The sequence below is a fragment of the Primulina huaijiensis genome, chromosome 3 (genome assembly GCF_012295235.1).
Source record: "Primulina huaijiensis isolate GDHJ02 chromosome 3, ASM1229523v2, whole genome shotgun sequence".
Lineage (NCBI taxonomy): Eukaryota > Viridiplantae > Streptophyta > Magnoliopsida > Lamiales > Gesneriaceae > Primulina > Primulina huaijiensis.
In genome coordinates this window covers 11,364,065-11,379,546 of record NC_133308.1, presented here as the reverse complement: position 1 = coordinate 11,379,546, position 15,482 = coordinate 11,364,065, and the positions used below count along the sequence as shown (strand labels likewise).

At 39.1% G+C, this 15,482-nt stretch overlaps 1 protein-coding gene across 1 annotated transcript in view; it reads left to right on the top strand.

Moving 5' to 3' along the window:
- Positions 1-1,382, top strand: part of LOC140972485 (uncharacterized) — a 34,492-nt gene extending 33,110 nt beyond the window's left edge. The window contains exon 5 of the mRNA XM_073434904.1: positions 1,260-1,382. Coding sequence (XP_073291005.1) covers positions 1,260-1,382 — 123 coding nt within the window. The remainder of the gene's footprint in view (positions 1-1,259) is intronic.
- The last annotated feature ends 14,100 nt before the right edge of the window (positions 1,383-15,482 follow it).

Sequence of the window (15,482 nt, the reverse complement as noted above, 5' to 3'; positions counted from 1 at the left end):
TTGCTGAAATATAGTTGCGCGTATCAGTTGGTTGATCAGTTTGTTATACTCCAGAATTTCATATTTTGTCAAACGCCGGATTTTTGTTTCCAACAATTTCCTCCTTTATGGTGTTTGACAAAACTAAGTGAATAATAACTGATCATCTTAAAACATTGTAGATAAAATAAGAGGTTGATCTTGATCAGCTAAATAATAATCCACACAAATACAAGATAGATAGACTTGTAGAGATTTTTCTTCAACGAGAAGATTTCTTCTGTTGTTCTAGAATCTCTTTGATCTCTTCCCCCTTTTTGTCAAACAGCTCCATCTTCAAGGATAATCTTCAAACATCTGTTGATAGAAAATTGACAGAGTTGGATACGCTTTCAACAGCAGAGGTTAGAGCGATTTGAAGTACATCTATCTTTCTTGATACAAGTGTCTCCACAGCATCAACTCTCTTGTTGATAGAGTCTTGAGTCACTGAGAGACTCTTAACCAATCATCGGTTCTTCTGTATATCATCCAATGTTCGAGAGAGAGATGTTAAAGCATCTTGAATTGTCGTCCGTTTCTGATAGTTGAATTTTTCAGAGTGTTCCAGTTTCAGAGAATGCTCTAATTGAGTATGCTGGATCTTGTACACATGATTGATCATTTCATTCATTTTCTGCTGAATTTCCTTAATATCTTCCAGAACTTTATCAAAATCTGTAGAAAAATGAGGTGGAGACTGACAAGATGTTCCTGGTTCCGTTGAGACTTGATCAAATACCACCATGGTCTTATCAGATATCATCGTTTGAGAAACAGTCTGTGCTGGAACATCTGTTTTAGTTACTGCCACTTGGACTGTAGGAGGTGAAGATTGATGATGATCAGCAGAGATACTTTCCTGCTGAATAGGAGATACTGCAGGATTGTCAGTTGATTGATCATGAGCTGATGCATCTTCTTGAAAATCAGTTGTGATATGAGATGGCTCATCAGTTGGAAGATTTTCAGCAATCTGTTGATTTGGTGATTGGCTAGCCACCACTGTTTGATCTTCTATTTCATCAACAACAGACTGAACTGGTACTTCTATTGAGATAGGAACCTCTTGAGCGATTTGATCAGTTGAGTGATCAACTTCTTCATAGATGGGATCACTCATAAGACATTATTTCGCCACTGCTTGAATGATTTCATCAATGTTGGCAAAAGTCAGCTCAGCTCAGCTTCAGAGTACATCTGATGTTCTACAGCAGATGATTGTGGCACATCCTGAACAGGTTCTTCAACAGCTGGTTGTGGAGATAGCTCTTTCTGCTGGGAGGAGAGTGTATCTTCTTTTGCTTTTGAACGGGAGGATTTTTCAGGAAGAACCAATTCCTGATCCTGTTCCCAAAATCTGATTTCATTTGTAGCCCACTAAGATATGTGTCCAGTTGGGTGAACACAGCTCTATCATAATAGGCAGTTGGACCTACGGGATTGTAGTTGGATTTCAGCTCTTCAACCATTTTAGTCAGCTTTTTGACTTGAATCTGATCAAAGAAATATTTTTGCCTCTCCAATGCCTGGGCAATCGTAGCAGCTTTGACTATTTTCAAGACAATCTCTTCGAGTTTAATAAACTTTTTCAGTTGGGATTTGCGCTTCAGATCTTTGGCAAAAATTTCAGTCCTGAACTTCTTCTAACTATCAAAAGATTTCAGTTTCAATGTGGCAAATGCATTAACCTGTTCCCAAACCAGGTCAATGTGAGTTTGGATGGCATTAGATGGCCTTGGCTCTTCAACTAGCTTGCCTTTTCCTTTGTCAGTTGTGAGAATGTGAGGAATATTCAAACCAGAATGAGTGGTGTCCACTGGTTCCCTGAATATAACGCCTTTAGATCTGGCCCGAGGAAAAATGGTAGGGCAATTTACATGAATCAAGGGAGCTCTTATTTTAGCGGGTGCCTCTTCTTCAGCAACTGAATCATCAGGTGGAACAACCTGCAAAGGTATAGCCTGAATAGGCTGTTGAGCAGCTGATTGAGTCAAGCTCTCAGTTGGAATGACTTTCACCGCTGTTATAGGTTTAGTTCTTTGCGTCCTCGGTCTCTTGACAAGCTTACGAGAAGGAGTTTTCTCCGAATCTGATTCTCTGATAATCAGTTTTTGTTTTGTAGTCTTCAGTTGGGCCAAAGTTTTGGACTTCTTGACTGGTGTTGGAGCAGGTGGTTGCGTCCCAACCTCCTGTTTTGTTTTTGGTGGCAAGATGTTCTTGGCAGTGAAGACCTTGAACTTTGAGGATTTTTCAGCATTGTCAGCTACCAATCCCTTTAGTTTCAGAAGATAACTGATTGGAATGACAAAGCATCTTGATTGTTTGGTAGATTGAAGCATATTCCTTAGAATATTGAAGATAATGTGCCTCCAGTTAGCTTTCTTCTCTCCCATGATGATGGTCATCACTTGGAATTTCTCAAGAGTAAGGGCAGCATAAGAGCCTGCTTTAGCCAATATGCCTTTCACCACAATGTCGGCTAATAACTGAACCTCATGCTTTAGTTCCTTCTTAGGATCGGAAACTTTAATTTTCCGCTCATCAGCAGACAGCAAGGATTTCATTTCTTCAATGTCAGATGTTTTGACTTCAGAGAAGCTGACGTACCAATCAGTTGGCAACAAGAAAATTTCTCCGAAGGTCTCTTCAGATAAGATCAACAGCTGACTATTGACAGTTACAGAGATACTTCCATCAGTAGTAACAAACCCCTTCATATAGAATTCATTTACTTCCTTGGGGTAGATCTCCTGCGAAGATTGTCCTAAAAACATCCTGAGACCAGCCGATTCAATCTTCAGAAAAACATTCTTAACATCAGCTTCTTAAACTGATAAAACTGAGTCAAAATCAATGGCCATAACGTTCAACATGTGAGCTGGGATTTGATTCGCCATTTCGAAAGATAAAATGATCTGAAATTCGTAAAAGATAAGCTTAGGAATTAGTATGCTATTAGGAACTGATTGTATGTGTAAGAAAGAAAACTGAATTGAGGCGGGCATAGTACATTTGTTCGTGACTGTTCAAATTCGGGACACGTGTCAGTCCAAAAAAATTTGAATAAAAATATGTGTACGTGTGCTGTAAGCGTGTGTGCAAAAAGTAAGCTGTTTAAAATAGGTCACGGTATGAAACTACAGTCACGTTAGTTGATTTGGAATATAATAAGTTTTTTAATTTGTTAACTTATACTAGAAGATTTGTAAAATATCCAGCTGAACAATCAGTTGGGAGACTGATTAATTTCAGTTGAAAATTCACAAAAAATTGTCCTCTCAGTTAACATTTTCAAAAACTGATATTCCCTCTTAATCGGTGCATAGAATAATTAAAGTGACGATATAAAATAAATTAAGGGTCAGAAAGATTATCGTTTGCTGAAACGTTGACGGCCCTTCAGCTTCCATGACTTTCGGCTATAAATAGAACTAACACGGTTAGTTTCAGTTATATTGGTGAAAATATTTAAGACAAAAAGAATGGCAGATACGAGTAGCTCGAGTGCTTCGCCGGTTGCTCTGGAGGTCAGGAAGGCTGTTATAGAAGATGAGGTCTTCTATAAGAGTCTTCACTACTGGGAAAAGTTACAGAAGCTTGAGTTCCTGTACAATACTGGGGAGGCTACCACTCCAGAACTGGTGGCAGAGATGACAAAGTTGTGGGAGCACTTGAACATAGCTGTGTGGGTGGACGTCTTTAAGGATGGTCATCTCTATCAGCTAATGCTTCGAAAGGAGCTCAAAATCCTTAAGCGCATAGCTGGTTCTCAGGGCTTTGAAAAGACATCTACCGGACCTTTATCCGCTTGGTTGAAAATGTGGATAATTGTTGTAGAGAATAAATATGATGATGTAATCCGTTCAAACATTTATGGTTGAATAAATTATTTATATGAGCTTAACTTTGTTTTTCTCTTTCCTGCAAATGATAAACTTCATCAGTTGTTATATATATATGAATTGCGAACTTTAAACAGATGAACTGATGAAAGATTAACTTCTATCAGTTGACTATGATCTGAAATCAGTTAAGCACTAAGTAATAAATGACAAACAAATATCAGTTAATAATGAACAACTGATAAATAAGATGCCTGGATAAATGAGAAAAACGCTTTGGTTGACTCGAGACTCTTTAGCTTCTTCAGCATTTAATGTCATTTGTCTATAAAAAGGACGATAGAGATAAAATGTGAGATAATAACAGTTCAATATGTCGGATTCAAGTAATTCTGATGCATGCAGCAGTACGCATATTCATGTTACCGAACAATTAAGTCCTTATTTAGAAGAGTTGAAGAAAACGATTGAGGAATAAATCTTGACGAAAGTGATGTCAACATGGTTAAAAATTCATGATTTGCAGAGGATAAGTAATAGTGGTGCTGCTCTTTCTCGTACTCAAGCAGCAACAGCAAGAAAATACATTGATCGTTTTGAAGTCAGGCATGTTACAGACCTGGTTGATGACAATGTTCTGTTACATGCTGTAAAGTACCGTAAATTTTTAATTTTTTTTTTACTACTTCAAAATTTGCGGAAAAATTTAAGATTTTCTTAAACATAAAATCTATAAGGTCGTCACTCATCATTCATCATATTAATATTTGAAATCAACATCACCAAATAAATTTTTCAACAACATACTTGTTTCAATTGTCTCACATCCAACATAAAAGCAGAGTATTTTAAACTTTTCATAAAAACATAAACTTAGTGGTCCTCGGGTTTAGCCTTCCGCTCAGTCCAAGCCTGCCCCTTTGTCGCCACCTCCTGTCTCCTCTTCAACATACTAACCTGCATCGATCAAGTCTAGTGAGTCTAAAGACTCAACACGTATAAACTGGAGATAGCAAGTACTACATAATAAAACAACATAAAATTTCAAAATATAAAATACATACTTGAAAGTTGAACCTACATCATAAACTTGAACTTACATACATACATAATTAGACGTGCCATCAACTTAAACTTTTCATAAACATACTTGCATACTTGAACATACTTGAACATACATAACTTCAATATTTTTCGTAGAGGATGTTTCAAAGCAAGTGACCCATAACATAATAAATGCCTGATCAGACAAACCACAGTACTGGGCTGACAGAAACGTATCCACTGCCACATACATAAGATCCCCGTTCATAATTTAACGCTTTCCAATCCTAAACATAATTTGGTCACAAGACATTTAGCATACCTCAAAAACTTAAAATATTTTCTTTGCACGTCATACATACTTACTGGGTGTCGAGGGATTCGTTGGACTTTGACTGGGGCCGTTGCTGCAACATACTACATGAAATTTCATAATTACCTTGCATAACTTAGACGTAAATATCATGCTTACTCTCAAGCTCAATAATTTCTTAGGATATTCTATAATTTCCAATAACACGACTTTGATAAATCCTTGCACTAAACCATAACATCAAACCTCAAAATCATAAATAAATTTTCCTAAAATACGTGAGTACATGGACCCCGACCCCGGGTCCATGTACAGGTCCGTCTAGGTACTGCCAAGTAATACTCAAAAGGAATAGGAGGCACGGACCCCGTGCCTAGGTCCGTAAGGGGTCTGTGTTGGCTCGCAAAAATGGCTACTCGAAGGAAACAAAGGCACGGACCCCGTGGAGAGGTCCGTGTCCGGGTCCGTGTACCTGCGGTGGCATGAAACTTACGAAAATTCTGAATGTGATATGCTTAACTCCCTCGACTCGACTGCACAGACCAAGAATCAACACCACGAGCTCATCTTAGGCTACTAATTCAATGACCCAAGCCTAAACAATTGTCCCAAAACAACCAAAATCACAATCAACCCAACAAACCCGTGAACGAGACTTTTTGACAACAAACGGTTCTATACGACATTCAATCTCCCAAGCGCCTAACGACAAGAAACGAAGCTTCATTATACATCCCAACATCATAAATAATATACCTATATGCAGCAACGATCACCCGTCGATCCCCAACGAGGCCTGCAACATAAAACTTCAAGAACACAATTTTTTGTAAAAGTTGCGGTTTGAGCAGTCCCACGAAAAACTCCATAACTCACTCAATTCTAATCCAAAAATCTCGAATTTTATATCAAATCGAAGGCATTAAAAAGTTCTACATTTTTGTTCTTGAAACTTTTCTCAAAATATGAACCGAAATTTCGCAGTTTTTATCAGAACAATAAAAACGAAAATTGTAGATCTAAAAATCGTTTCAAAAGCTGTTCCAACGTATTTGCTCAAACTTCTACACAGCATACACATGATTTTAAGCATAAATAACAACACACACATAATATGACTTGATCGATACAGAAAAGAGAGATTATACGTGCCTTTGACGATTAAATAATACCGAAACGACGACACTGAAGCGGAGACGGAGCGAGAGACGATACGGGACGAAGGTGGCTCGATTTTCTTGAAATAAACTCAACAAAATATTGCTGGAAATTTCAGAGGAAAGGAACGATTGCTGAAGAAGAAGTTGGAGAGGAGAGAAATGATATAGAGGTTGATGGAGGAGAGTTTAAAGAGAAATTATCTTCTCTCCTTAGTCAAATAATATAATAAAACATGTGTGTTTTGTTTATAATGAAGGGGTGTGTGTATACGTGTATGAGTGTGTGTGAAAAGGTGTTGGAATAATTGAATATTTTAATATGTGTGTGTGGTGTGTAATAAACCACTTAATTAGTAATTATAAAGTGTTTTTAAATAAATAAATCATGCTAATAAAAATGTTAACAAATCAACAAATTAATAAAATTCAAATCCCATAATAAATTTACTAAAATCCCCTAATTGAGAAACTTTAAAAGTTTAAAAATCCTAAAATGACTTAATATTTAAATTAGGCTTTAAAAATATTAAAACTTCATAAATTATTTAAAATATCTCAAACCTAACTTAAAATAAAATACCACAATTAAAGTCACTAAAAATCATCCCGGTCTCCTTTCCTCGATCCCGCCTCGAATAATCGTCTGAAACATAAAACTCAAGAAAACATTTTAACGTAGATCAATTAAACATAAATATTAAAATAATGAAATTTCATAAATTAAATAAATGCATAGATTTTACGTATACAGATTTTTGGGCTTTACAGTTTCTCCCCCACTTATAAAAATTTCGTCTTCGAAATTAAGTCTTACCGAACAACTCCGGGTAGCGAAGTCTCATGTCTGTTTCAGCTTCCCAAGTGGCCTCCTCCACTGATTGATTCAGCCACTGGACTTTGACTAGCTTAGTCGTCTTGTTCCGAAGCCTACGCTCTTGCCTGTCTAAGATTTGAATCGGTCTTTCCTCATAAGACAGATCTGGAGTCAACTGCAATGGCTCCTGGCTTAGAACATGCGAAGGATTAGCTAGATACTTACTCAACATAGAAACGTGGAACACATTGTGCACTCCAGACAAATTCGGCGGTAAGGCTACACGATAAGCTAGAGTTCCAACTTTGTCAAGAATTTCGAACAGTCCAATAAATCTCGGACTAAGCTTGCCTCTCTTCCCAAATCTCATAACACCCTTCATAGGTGCTATTTTGACGAATACATGATCACCTACGGCAAATTCAAGATCCCTTCTTCTCTTGTCAGCATAACTCTTTTGACGGCTCTGGGCGGTCTTCATTCTGTCACGAATCTTGACTACCACATCTGCAGTCTGCTGAACTATCTCTGGACCAAGTTCTGATCTCTCACCGACTTCATCCCAATGAATCGGTGATCTGCACTTTCTTCCATATAGTGCTTCATAAGGAGCCATACCTATAGAGGATTGAAAACTGTTATTGTAGGTAAACTCCACTAGAGGTAACTTCGACTCCCAAGTCCCCTGAAAATCAATCATACAGGCTCTCAGCAAATCCTCCAAAATCTGTATCACACGCTCAGACTGACCATCTGTCTGCGGGTGAAACGCTGTACTTAAAAGCAACTTCGTCCCCATGGCTGCATGTAAGCTCTTCCAGAAAGACGATGTGAACCTCGGGTCCCTGTCGGACACAATCGAAACTGGAATCCCGTGCAAACGGACTATATCCCGGATATAAAGCTCTGCATACTGAGTCATGGAGAAAGTCGTTTTCACCGGTAAGAAATGTGCTGACTTAGTGAGTCGGTCCACAATAACCCAAATGGCATTAAACCCCCTAACTGATCTTGGCAACCCAACGACAAACTCCATAGTGATATTCTCCCATTTCCACTCTGGAATAGGGAGTGGCTTGCATTCCTACTGGCCTCTGATGCTCTGCCTTCACCTGTTGACAAGTGAGGCATTCTGACACAAATCTGCGGATGTCTCGCTTCATCCCTGGCCACCAATACAAAATCTGTAGGTCTTTGTACATCTTGGTACCTCCTGGATGAATAGAATCCGGAGATGCATGTGCCTCTGACAAAATATCCTGTCTAATTGAATCAACACTAGGCACCCACATTCTATCTCTGTATCTCACAATACCATCGGACACTGAATAGAGTACACTGCCCTTGGCTTCATCTTTCAGCCTCCATTTCAATAACTGCTCATCTGAAGGCTGACCTGCTCGGATACGGTCTAACAAGGAAGATGGGACCATCAGATTAGACAGCTTAGGAGCTCTGCCCTCGCGATAAACTTCCAAGTCAAACCTTTGAATCTCAGACTGAAGAGATCTCTGCACTGACATCTGTGCTAAGATTGCTACCTTTCTACTCAAAGCATCTGCCACAACATTAGCTTTCCCTGGATGATAGCTAATTTCACAATCATAATCTTTTACTAACTCCAACCACCGTCTTTGTCTCATGTTAAGTTCTTTTTGCGTGAAGAAATACTTTAGACTCTTGTGATCAGTGAATATCTGGCATCTCTTGCCGTACAAATAATGTCTCCAAATCTTCAAAGCAAAGACCACGGCAGCTAACTCGAGATCATGAGTCGGATAATTCTTTTCATGCACTTTTAACTGTCTGGAAGCATAAGCTATAACCCGACCATTCTGCATCAATACTGCGCCCAAACCGAGCTTAGAAGCATCGGTGTACAACACAAAATTATCTTGTCCTGCTGGCATGGCTAACACTGGCGCTGTGATAAGAGCTTGTTTCAAGGTATCAAAGCTCTTCTGACACTCTTCAGTCCATATGAATTTGACATTCTTCTTGGTCAATGAGGTGAGTGGCACTGCTATCGAAGAAAATCCCTTAATAAACTTTCTGTAGTAGCCTGCTAAGCCTAGGAAACTGCGGATCTCTGATGCATTCTTCGGCTCAATCCATTCTTTAACTGTCACCACCTTAGCTGGATCCACCTCAATACCACTGCTAGATATTATATGTCCTAAAAATGCTATTTTCTCCAACCAAAATTCACACTTACTGAATTTTGCATACAACTTGTGTCTCTGCAAAACCTGTAACACTGTTCTCAAATGCTGACTATGCTCCTCATGGCTCTTCGAATATATAAGAATATCGTCAATGAATACTATGACGAACTGATCGAGGAACGGCTGAAATACTCGGTTCATGAGATCCATGAAAATAGCTGGAGCATTTGTCACTCCAAATGGCATCACTAAGAACTCGTAATGCCCATATCTGGTCCTGAAAGCTGTCTTGTGGACATCTGCATTCTTCACTTTCAGCTGATGATACCCTGATCGAAGATCTATCTTAGAGAACATGGTAGCTCCCTGTAACTGATCAAACAAATCTTCGATTCTAGGCAACGGGTACTTATTCTTGATCGTTACCTTGTTCAGCTCACGGTAATCGATGCACAGTCTCATGCTTCCATCCTTCTTTTTCACAAAGAGCACTGGCGCGCCCCACGGTGAGAAACTCGGGCGGATAAATTCCTTGTCTAAAAGTTCCTGAATCTGTTGCTTAAGTTCTAGCATTTCTGCTGGAGCTAATCTGTACGGTGCCTTGGAGATTGGCACTGTGCCTGGCATGAGATCAATGGCAAACTCCACCTCTCTATCTGGTGGAAGGCCTGTGACGTCATCTGGAAAGACGTCTGGGCAGTCCCTGACTACTAGCACGTCTGCTAAAGATGGAGTGAGTACTTCAAGTGCAGATGCCATGCTGGCTAAGAAAGCCTGACAACCCTTGGAAATAAGTCTCCTCGCCTGGATGCAGGAGATCATGCGAGGAAAACTCCTCCATCTGGATGGCTCAAATAAAAACTGCTCCATTCCCAACGGTCTAATCAGTACTGATCTTTTCTGAAAATCAATCAGAACTCTGTTCTTAGTCAGCCAGTCCATTCCCAAAATGATATCGAACTCTGGCATTGGTAGCAGGATCAAATCTGCATACACTAAATGGCCATGCAATTCTAGATCGATATCTCTGACCACTCTAGTAGCTAACAGCTCTTCCCCTGATGGGACTACCACTGAATAATTCACGTCGAGGCCGATGGTCTTGATATCCAAGTGACTAGCAAACGTCTCTGAGATGAATGAATGGGTGGCTCATGAGTCTATCAAGGCCTGAGTAGCTATTCTCTTAATGAAAATATTTCCTGAGAGACGTTAGCACCACACGAAACTTATATCACAGAATTACTAACAGTAACCCAAAGCATAATAGGACTCAATATCCCAAGTCACACAAGATAATACTAGCACACTAATAATTCCAAATAAAAATTTCCACATGCAAGTCAAAATAATACTGAGTTTAGGTAGAAAAGTTTACCAGTCAGTAGTGTAGTGTCTGGGTTCGCCTCCTGAGCATGCATGGCGAATACCCTACCCTGAGTTGGCTGCTTCCACTGTGGGCATTCTTTCAACATGTGGTCAGTAGCTCCACATTTAAAACATTTACCTGACCCATACAAGCATTGCCCTGGATGCTGACGGTTGCACTTAGGGCACACTGGAAAATTAACGGGCTTCTGAGGCGCCCCCTGCTGCTGAATGGGACCCTTGCCCCTCGGCGGTCCCTGATCAGGCTTCTTCCCTGGTGGCCCCTGATACGATTTCTTAAATTGAGGCCTCTGATACTGCTGCTGCTGCTGCGGTGGAGCCTGATAGGGCCTCTTGCCCTGCCTGTCTGCCTCAATGTCTCGCTGGTCTTGCTCTGCCGCCAGCGCTCTAGATACGGCGACTGCATAAGTAGTAGGGCCAGCTACCCCCACGTCACGGCGCAAGATCGGCCGCAGTCCATCCATGAAATGCCTCTGCTTTGCTTGGGCATCATTCGCAATGAGGGGTACGAAGTAACACCCCCTCTCAAACTTTCTGACAAAATCTGCCACACTACTGTCTCCCTGTCTCAGCGTCATAAATTCCCTGGTCAAACGAGAGCGTACCTCTTCAGTGAAGTACTTGGCGAAGAACACTTCCTTGAATCCCGTCCAAGTCAAAGTCTGCAAATTCACTGCCACTGACGCACTCTCCCACCATAGCCTGGCGTCCCCTGACAGAAGGAACGTAGCACACCTGACCCTATCAGCATCGGTCAGCTCCATAAAATCGAAGATTACCTCTATGGACTTGATCCATCCCTCGGCTATCATCGGGTCAGTAGTACCCGAAAACTCCTTCGGACTCATCCTCCTGAACCTTTCATATACTGCCTCTGGTCTAGGCCTCTCCTCAGGGCCTACAGTAGTCTGGTTCCTCGCAAACTGTGCGAAAAATTGCTTCATACCCGCAAGCATCTGTGCCTGCATATCTGGTGGTGGAGGAGGAGTGGCCCTCCCTCCATCATAAGTCTCTCTGTCCTCATCCCTTGCTCCACGGGCAATCAAACGTCTAGGAGGCATACTGTTTTAAAATTTACCCAACATGCATGAACATAATATAAATTACATAAGATGCACATAACTTAAATTTTAAATATACCCATGCAGAAATCATGATTAAATACTTATTACATAACATAATTTCAAAACTTTAAAACTCACTGACTGGAGATGGGACTTCGTGAGCTTCTTGTGACTGGCAGTAGACATAACCCTTTACAAGAACACGGCTCTGATACCAACTGTAACGTACCGTAAATTTTAATTTTTTTTTTTACTACTTCAAAATTTGCGGAAAAATTTAAGATTTTCTTAAACATAAAATCTATAAGGTCGTCACTCATCATTCATCATATTAATATTTGAAATCAACATCACCAAATAAATTTTTCAACAACATACTTGTTTCAATTGTCTCACATCCAACATAAAAGCAGAGTATTTTAAACTTTTCATAAAAACATAAACTTAGTGGTCCTCGGGTTTAGCCTTCCGCTCAGTCCAAGCCTGCCCCTTGGTCGCCACCTCCTGTCTCCTCTTCAACATACTCACCTGCATCGATCAAGTCTAGTGAGTCTAAAGACTCAACACGTATAAACTGGAGATAGCAAGTACTACATAATAAAACAACATAAAATTTCAAAATATAAAATACATACTTGAAAGTTGAACCTACATCATAAACTTGAACTTACATACATACATAATTAGACGTGCCATCAACTTAAACTTTTCATAAACATACTTGCATACTTGAACATACTTGAACATACATAACTTCAATATTTTTCGTAGAGGATGTTTCAAAGCAAGTGACCCATAACATAATAAATGCCTGATCAGACAAACCACAGTACTGGGCTGACAGAAACGTATCCACTGCCACATACATAAGATCCCCGTTCATAATTTAACGGGCTGGTTGGTCCCCGTTCATAATTTAACGCTTTTCAACCTCGATCTAACCCGTTCATAATTTAACGGGTGGATTGGTCCCCGTTCATAATTTAACGCTTTCCAATCCTAAACATAATTTGGTCACAAGACATTTAGCATACCTCAAAAACTTAAAATATTTTCTTTGCACGTCATACATACTTACTGGGTGTCGAGGGATTCGTTGGACTTTGACTGGGGCCGTTGCTGCAACATACTACATGAAATTTCATAATTACCTTGCATAACTTAGACGTAAATATCATGCTTACTCTCAAGCTCAATAATTTCTTAGGATATTCTATAATTTCCAATAACACGACTTTGATAAATCCTTGCACTAAACCATAACATCAAACCTCAAAATCATAAATAAATTTTCCTAAAATACGTGAGTACATGGACCCCGACCCCGGGTCCATGTACAGGTCCGTCTAGGTACTGCCAAGTAATACTCAAAAGGAATAGGAGGCACGGACCCCGTGCCTAGGTCCGTAAGGGGTCTGTGTTGGCTCGCAAAAATGGCTACTCGAAGGAAACAAAGGCACGGACCCCGTGGAGAGGTCCGTGTCCGGGTCCGTGTACCTGCGGTGGCATGAAACTTACGAAAATTCTGAATGTGATATGCTTAACTCCCTCGACTCGACTGCACAGACCAAGAATCAACACCACGAGCTCATCTTAGGCTACTAATTCAATGACCCAAGCCTAAACAATTGTCCCAAAACAACCAAAATCACAATCAACCCAACAAACCCGTGAACGAGACTTTTTGACAACAAACGGTTCTATACGACATTCAATCTCCCAAGCGCCTAACGACAAGAAACGAAGCTTCATTATACATCCCAACATCATAAATAATATACCTATATGCAGCAACGATCACCCGTCGATCCCCAACGAGGCCTGCAACATAAAACTTCAAGAACACAATTTTTGTAAAAGTTGCAGTTTGAGCAGTCCCACGAAAAACTCCATAACTCACTCAATTCTAATCCAAAAATCTCGAATTTTATATCAAATCGAAGGCATTAAAAAGTTCTACATTTTTGTTCTTGAAAGTTTTCTCAAAATATGAACCGAAATTTCGCAGTTTTTATCAGAACAATAAAAACGAAAATTGTAGATCTAAAAATCGTTTCAAAAGCTGTTCCAACGTATTTGCTCAAACTTCTACACATCATACACATGATTTTAAGCATAAATAACAACACACGCATAATATGACATGATCGATACAGAAAAGAGAGATTATACGTGCCTTTGACGATTAAATAATACCGAAACGACGACACTGAAGCGGAGACGGAGCGAGAGACGATCCGGGACGAAGGTGGCTCGATTTTCTTGAAATAAACTCAACAAAATATTGCTGGAAATTTCAGAGGAAAGGAACGATTGCTGAAGAAGAAGTTGGAGAGGAGAGAAATGATATAGAGGTTGATGGAGGAGAGTTTAAAGAGAAATTCTCTTCTCTCCTTAGTCAAATAATATAATAAAACATGTGTGTTTTGTTTATAATGAAGGGGTGTGTGTATACGTGTATGAGTGTGTGTGAAAAGGTGTTGGAATAATTGAATATTTTAATATGTGTGTGTGGTGTGTAATAAACCACTTAATTAGTAATTATAAAGTGTTTTTAAATAAATAAATCATGCTAATAAAAATGTTAACAAATCAACAAATTAATAAAATTCTAATCCCATAATAAATTTACTAAAATCCCCTAATTGATAAACTTTAAAAGTTTAAAAATCCTAAAATGACTTAATATTTAAATTAGGCTTTAAAAATATTAAAAATTCATAAATTATTTAAAATATCTCAAACCTAACTTAAAATAAAATACCACAATTAAAGTCACTAAAAATCATCCCGGTCTCCTTTCCTCGATCCCGCCTCGAATAATCGTCTGAAACATAAAACTCAAGAAAACATTTTAACGTAGATCAATTAAACATAAATATTAAAATAATGAAATTTCATAAATTAAATAAATGCATAGATTTTACGTATACTGATTTTTGGGCTTTACACATGCAATGCTATGGAAGGAATGGCATGTAATTGAGAAGATTTCTACAACTAAATCATTTTTTAGAATCCGAATTTATGAGTTGAATAATTGGGTTACAAAATGGCAAGATTCAGTTGGTTCTAAGTTATCTTCTGTAATGTGGAATCGATTTTATTCTTAATAAAGTATCATTTCCAATTTGTTGTTGTGTTCTTTTCTGCAAATAATTTTATTAGTAAAATAGCATCAATAATGATTTTAAGACAAGTCAATTAAACCAAGAATATTGCGAAAGTAAGAAAACTTAGTCTCGGGTAATGGTTTGGTGAAGATGTCAGCTGCTTGTTGCTCAGTTGAAATATACTCCAGTCTGATGTCCTTCTTCAAAGCATGATCTCTAATGAAGTGGTGCCTGACATCTGTATTCTTGGTCCTTGAGTGAAAAACTGGATTATAGGTGATGGCAATTGTGCTCGTAATGTCACAAAATATGGGCGATTCATTTGTAATTACTCCATAATCTTTCAGTTGTTGCTGGATCCAGATCAGTTGTGCACAACAACTACCAGCAGCAAGGTATTCTACTTCAGTTGTTGAGGTAGCTATGGATGTCTGCTTTTTGCTGAACCAAGATATAAGTCTGTCTCCTAGAAACTGACAAGATCCACTTGTAATTTTGTGATCAAGCTTACATCCTGCATAATCTGCATCTGAATATCTAACTAAATTGAAAGTAGA